This window comes from Primulina eburnea, chromosome 17, assembly GCF_022965805.1.
Source record: "Primulina eburnea isolate SZY01 chromosome 17, ASM2296580v1, whole genome shotgun sequence".
Classification (NCBI taxonomy): Eukaryota; Viridiplantae; Streptophyta; class Magnoliopsida; order Lamiales; family Gesneriaceae; genus Primulina; species Primulina eburnea.
In genome coordinates, this window is record NC_133117.1 from 24899417 (window position 1) to 24906205 (window position 6789).

At 35.7% G+C, this 6789-nt stretch overlaps 1 protein-coding gene across 6 annotated transcripts; it reads right to left on the minus strand.

Moving 5' to 3' along the window:
- Positions 1–2374: 2374 nt before the first annotated feature.
- LOC140818165 (uncharacterized) lies at positions 2375–5525 on the minus strand. Of its 6 annotated transcripts, none has more exons than XM_073178050.1 (7): positions 5274–5524; positions 4900–4988; positions 4378–4519; positions 4088–4202; positions 3727–3841; positions 2782–3597; positions 2375–2663 (listed from the first exon to the last, which is right to left on the minus strand). In XM_073178050.1, exons 2-7 carry the CDS (start codon positions 4900–4902, stop codon positions 2442–2444), a joined length of 1413 nt encoding a protein of 470 aa, XP_073034151.1. In that variant the 5' UTR covers positions 4903–4988; positions 5274–5524; the 3' UTR covers positions 2375–2441. The 6 variants fall into 6 exon arrangements, with proteins under 6 accessions (XP_073034151.1, XP_073034149.1, XP_073034152.1 ...); XM_073178048.1 differs by having other exon boundaries at positions 4378–4531; XM_073178051.1 differs by having other exon boundaries at positions 4378–4790.
- Positions 5526–6789: the final 1264 nt, after the last annotated feature.

Sequence of the window (6789 nt, forward strand, 5' to 3'; positions counted from 1 at the left end):
TGTTGCATCTGATGCAGCCAAAGAGGCAGTTTGGATGAGGAATTTTGTCCAAGTGTTGGGCGTTATTCCTAATGGAGTTGATCCAGTCACGTCGTACTGCGACAACACTGGTGTCATTGCACAAGCAAAGGAACCAATGTCTTATCAGCGATCCAAACATGTAATGAGGAAGTTCCACATCATATGGGAGATTGTGGGAAGAGGATACATATCAGTCAAAAGAGTCCCCTCTGCAGATAATGTTGCTGATACACTTACATAGCCCTTGCCAGGACCATTGTTTCAGAAGCATCGCGAAGCAATGAGATTAAAGTTAAGGGTAGTTGGCTCTAAGGCAAGTGGGAGATTGTTAGAGTAGATGCTCTATAAGCCAACGGTTGACTAGAGAATTTATTGATTCAAGTGACAAAAACAATCTTTATTTTAATATAATTTAACTTTTTAATGATTTCATTATACTTTATCTGTATACTCATGCAATCAGCATAGATAAAGTCCTTGATTATGCTTTAATACAAATGAATCCTAATTCGATGTTGAAACTCATTTGTAAACACTGCATATTCTAAATTCTTTCCTAGTCGATTCAGCTGCCTAAAACATGGATAAAAGTACCTTGAGCTCGAGACTAGCATATGTGATGTTGTGTACTGTGTTTCTTGGTAAGGGCATGGAAATGTACATACATGCAGATGGGTAGTCATATGATGATTATACCGAACAACCCTCCATCGGACTTTCCAAGTGGTTATCATTCATCGAGAGGATAAGTCCGTGGTTATGATTTTACATCATTAGTCCTTAGGACCCGAGATAACACTGAGGCTCTATATGCTAGGGCTGTGCTTTGACTCGTTTACCGGCTCCAGGAAAGTCATCATGTGGCGAGGTAAAATACAGTTGCGACACATATAGGAGCCAGTGAATTGTAGTCGGGGATTCACCGCTCACGTATGGGTGTGGATATCCTGTGTGATCTGATGAAATAATAGTGCATGAAATCTCTGGCCAGAGTATGATATGTACGTTAGAGAAGGAGTTTTCAAATAGTACACGCGATGCCACTATTATAGTTATCACATAGTTATCGAATTAATATGCAACCCTCGATGAACCAATGGTTGCAGATTCAATCGGGATATATGAGATGAAGGGACCGTACTGTACGTTAATCATAATCGATTGGTTCTTGCATGCACTATCAGTGATACATAGGGGATCATGGGTTGATGCTACTAGACGCTCTTACCATGATCCGATGGGTGCAATCAGAAATGAGTTCTGACATTCTTGATCAAGGTGTTGATGAAAAGAATGGGGCTAACTAGGGTAAGCCCGAATAAAGGATTATGTCCTGAATCACAAAGAGTTGTGAGGGCTAGCTGTATCCCTGAACCATTGAGGGTCAACCAAGAACTGGATCGTTTGTTCTCGTTGAGAGAATAAATTCCTTCTTGAATTTATATTCTGTAGTAAATTCAAGAAGTTAAATTTATGATAATTAAATTTTGAGATAATAAATTCAAGGAGTTGAATTTATAAAATTTGAGAATTTAATTTATTAAACTCAAATGTTGAGTTTATTAGATATTAAATTTTGAAGGTGATATAAATTCAAAGAGTTGAATTTATAATTTAAATAATAAATTCAAATGTTGAATTTATAATGAATTTAATTAATTAAGCTCAAAAGTTAACTTGATTAAATATTAAATTAAAATTGGTGGGAAGTATGTTTAATGGGCTTGTAGGAGTACAAGTCCAACATACTTAATAATTAAAGTTTAATAAACTTTGATTAAATTAATTAAACTAGTTGAACGAGCCCAATTAATTAATCAAGTCTTTTAATGTTAATTATATGTATTAGCTCATGAGTTAATTATAAATAAGTGTTGAGAAGACAAAACCCTAGCCACCACCTTCAACAAATTTTGAAAAATCTCTCTTCCAAAGCTTGAGAAATTCGGCCACTTCCTTTTGAAGGAAAACTTTGAGACGCCTCTCGTTTTCAATCTCCAATTTAAAAACTTCTTCTAATTTTCTAGTGCGAATTATAAGAGGAACAAATCATCTAGTCGTGGTCCTGATCAGAAGAAAGGAGTCCTCGAAGAAAGTTCGTAGGAATTCATCAAGAGCTAGATCCGCCTATACCGGATTAGTTGGAGTCAAGTGATTTAATCACCAAAGGTGTAAAACTCTAACGTCATATGAATGTTTGATTATAAAACCATACGAGTGTCCAAATACATCTTGAATGTCAAGATCTAATAAAAATTTTAAAACTTCAGCTGCGTTTGGCCCGAGAAAACCGGGATCTCACAAATGGTATAATAATAGTCTTCTGATACAGCAAAGGATCGTCACCAAAAAATAGAGGTCCAAATGCAATATTTCACTCTTTAATAAACCATATATATATATTTCAGCAGTTCCCGAATTTACTGGCTTGAGGCGGTTGATTGTTTACTATCAATGGAAACACTGTCCTCTGTCTCACTCCCATCAAAGCGCGAACTGTTATATATGCTGGACTTGAAACTGTCACTGCTCGATGTTAGAGGCAATTCTGTGTTACCAGCTGAAGCATATTTAGCAGAGACAGAAGATAAAACACGAGTTGCTAACGTGTGCAAGTCGTCGGGAATGGTTCGTCTGATTTCCTGTCCATGGAAACCGATCATCAGCGAGCCAATAGAAAGAATTATGCAGACTCCGTTTGGGATAGTTTCGAAGGATTAGGATTTCATTGAGAATTTGTTATGCTAAATGTAAACATACCATATGCCTTATAGCCATGTCTAGAGACTTTTTCGAGAGTGATCTTCCGAAGCCCGAATTATCATGGGAGGATTTCTTGGAGTTATCATGAAATGAGTGTTCTTGTTTGGGCGGAGCTAGTTTCCTCATGTTTACTACTCTTTCAACCATTTTCGAACCTATCAATACAGGATTCACATCATCGTTCCCTTTGTTATGTCCTCGACTTCTTGATTGTATCATGCTCCCATTTTTGTGAGCAGTATTAGTAATTGGAGTGCGTATTTTAGCAGGAGAGCATGAGTTTTGCCTTCGTTTTCCATTACGAGACAAATTAGAAGCATGTCCATTCGGCCTTCCCCTGGACGCTGATACTGTCCTTTTAGGCATCAGAATTTTCGGATTTTCAGAGTCATCATGTGACAAAGAGAGAATCTCTGAGGGGTTCGATCCTAGATTTTTCATGGTCGCGGAGCCCATTTTTCTCACAGAACCAGATAGACCAGAAGTGGTCAATGCAGCGGTTGGTTTGCATGTAGCTGCAGTAGACCTCGATGCAGGCTTTGAACTGACTGGCATAGATGGCCTGCCAACCGGGGTTGAAGAGCGTGTGGTTCTTACAGGAGTAGAGGATATCGAATTAGCGGACGTTGGCTTGGAAGAAAGAAGTGTTCGTTTGGAAGCAGGCGTGGAAGCACGAGAGGGCTTCGATTTTGCAGGCAGGGTTGATTTTCCTCTATTTGGTGTTGTTGCTCTAGTGGTCTTTCTTTGATCACCTGATGATAAAGGCTTTTTATTTGCAGAAGTAACACAGTCAGTACTGTTGGGTCCAGACCACTTCATCAAATAGAAAATGTTATAGCACCATAAAAGCCCGAAAAATATCGATACAAAATCTTAAAATCATGTCAAACCAACTGTTTGCAATATAGAAACGTTAAAAAAAAGCTCACATTCAATACTTGCCTCAGATTTCAGTGCCATGCCTCCACCATTTGTAATTTCGGTTAAACTCGACACCAAATCTTTTACTTCCAACGCATCCGAAGGATGTAAAGTGGAATCAGGTTGTGCATAAAGCCTGAGAGAGGTTCAGTGTAAGCATCAGACACGAGAAACAGGACACCATAAGGCTAATATGAGCAATACAATATATTTATAAGTATCTCAGATTCATCTTCGAAAAAATGCCAAGACATCATTATGTAAGATGCAAATTGAGAAGTTGAAAACATTATTTGATAATGAAAGACAATTCAAGAAGACAAGAATCCCAAGAACTGAGGCGAAAGCCAGAGGGAATTCGATGAGAAAGTAAAAGTTTTACCAATCATAATCATTCTCATCAATCTCCAAATTGTGGGAATTTTCATCGGCTGCACTCTGAACAATCTCGAGCTCTAAACCGTTTGATTCCAAAACGGGGCCATCCGACTTTTGCTCTGCACACAAGTTAGTCTAAACCACATGAACAAAAATCAAAGCACAAAAACTTGATCTCAAATCATAGTAATCAACACAAAAGAAATGTGATTAACTGATAATGATGAGACAAACACAGAAAAAAAAAATCTACGAATTCTGACAAAAATTAGGATTAAACCAAGATCAGAGTACCTGCTGAGTCATCAAGTTCATCAGAGTCCTTAATAAGATGTTCACTCCTCTCCTTTTCAACGTTCCGCACTCCCAAAAAAATAGCCAGATCTTCATCCACTTCCCTCATAACCATCGCAAGATTTCTGTTTTGTGGCCTAAACTGTACGGATGCCTACATTTTCCAAAGAAACTAAATCAAAGTACATGCAAACATCCCAAATATCTTATCTTTTGACCAAATCCATTCACTAAATACATAAAGCAACAGAAAAAGGTTCAAACGTAAGTCATTTAACATACACAAAATTGCATGTATAAGATCACATATGAGTAAATATGAGTGTAATTCCATGAGGTGCGCTAACATCAGTCATTCGATTTGAGCCCGTCCCGAATTTTCACCTGATCTTGTGAAAGCTTGTGAGCCAACTCTTGATCATTTCACGAATGTATATTGATTGATTCCAAGGAAAATTTAAAAAGTGATAAAATTAATTCTCGTTTATAAATTGCTGTCATTTAAAAAATCTATCAACTCACCATTACTTAACACAGTATCAGATCACTTGCAAATCTATCTGGACGAGCTGGTTGAGTAAGAAGCTCCCTTCGTTTCCACACAACTATGGCTATGCAGCCTATGCATAAGTGAAGCAAAATCCAGGAAAAAAATTTTGACAAAAAAAATTAAGATTTTCTGATCATTCTCACAAGAAACACGAATATTTACCACACCATTCAAACCAAACACAAGTGCCCATCTGACATTTCGATCTAAACTATCCAAAGATTCCAACTTTATCACAGATGGTCACATAAGAAAAGTTCCCACAAACCAAGAAACATCCACCACAGTAATCAAGACAGATAAAAAGAAAGTCGGAAAACAAACACAGACAATGTTAAGCACTTACAGCCATTGCTATCGAAACAGACAGATTATGGATTGAAAAAAATGCAGAGAGATTACAAGAATGAAAGAGGATTGCTATTCAGTTTGTAGTTTTACGGTGGATATGGGCTCTCACAGACTGGATTTTTTTGTATTTTTCAGATGATTTAGATTTTTTCTCCTCTCTCGACAGGGAATTAGGAACGCGAGAAATGTGAGAAAAACAAAGAAAAGGGAAGGAAGTTCATGAATCAGTGGACTCTTGCTTGATTCTTCTGTGCAATGGGACACTCCGTTTTAAATACATCTTTTTAGAATTTTAAAAAAAAACCATTCAAGTGAAGATTTGAAAGTCAGTTCACCCTCACATCAATGTTTAAAAAATCTTGAATTTAATTAAGACAAAAATTTATGTGAGAAGAATTCATTGATCATATTTTATGGGACGGATCTTTTATTTGGGTTATCCGTGAAAAAATATTATTTTTTAGTCTAAAAATATTACATTTTATTGTGAGTATCGATAAGATTGACCTGTCTCACAGATAAATATCCGTGACAATGTCTCACAAGAAACCTACTGTATAATTAATATAATATAGTTCCTAAATTATATATGTTTTTCTTTAATTATATTAAAAGTTTTTGTGGACCCTGCTTTATTTATATTATATTATTTTATGATTAAGGTTTTGAAAGTCTACATAATGCAGAAATTATGGTTTTAATTAATGTTAAATCATTGTCAATGTATGTTTAAAAGTAAAAAGGATACTAAAAGGTCCATTGAGCGCCTCGTGGCTATGTCCCCTCCCATTCGAATTCGAGGCCGTTTCACGGGTTACCCTCAATAACATAGCCCGCCCGTCGAGTGTGCTTCTTTCACGACATGCTCTAGTCCTCTCGTTTTCAACATATATACAACTGAGACAGAGGTAGTAGTCTCTAATATTTTTATAGATTATTCGGATATGTGATTTATTGATTAGATCACATTATAAATTTGGAGTATCTGCAACGTTTAAATTTGACATTAAATTTGAATACATAGGAAGATGGGAATCATGGGAAGAGTAATATTTGAAATGATAGTCTTTAAATGAAAGGTAATAGTATTTACGAACTTGCCAACTTTGGTCTATGGTACTTTTTATTCATTCCATATATATACAATAATTAATATTTGTGGGTCGTGACACGTGAGATGTCTGTGGTCTTTAGCAAAAAATGAGTAAGAAATATATATTTTTTTTAAAAAATAAAATAAAATTAAAGTTATCGATTTTTTCTTGCAAGAAAAAGGTTTTCAATTTTTGAAATTGAAATGTTATGATAAAAAATAGGATGTGAAGAGAAATGTGGAATAAGAAGTGAAGCGATTAAAAAGAATTTTTGAAATTATGAAAAAGTTTTACAAAAAATACCGAAAGTTAGTCGTTCCATAGGTTAATTTTAATTGATAATGTATATCATTTAGCTCATGAATAAGAGGATAAAATATTCATGATATAAAAATGATAAATCAATATACTTAGATA

Bases quoted from the DNA above. Each gene is read 5' to 3' on its own strand.
- LOC140818165 (XM_073178047.1), bottom strand. The intron at 3,842-4,087 runs GTAAAACTTTTA...AACCTCTCTCAG, and splicing joins GATGAGAATGATTATGATTG to GCTTTATGCACAACCTGATT. The intron at 2,664-2,781 runs GTATGTTTACAT...TTCCATGGACAG, and splicing joins ACATGGCTATAAGGCATATG to GAAATCAGACGAACCATTCC.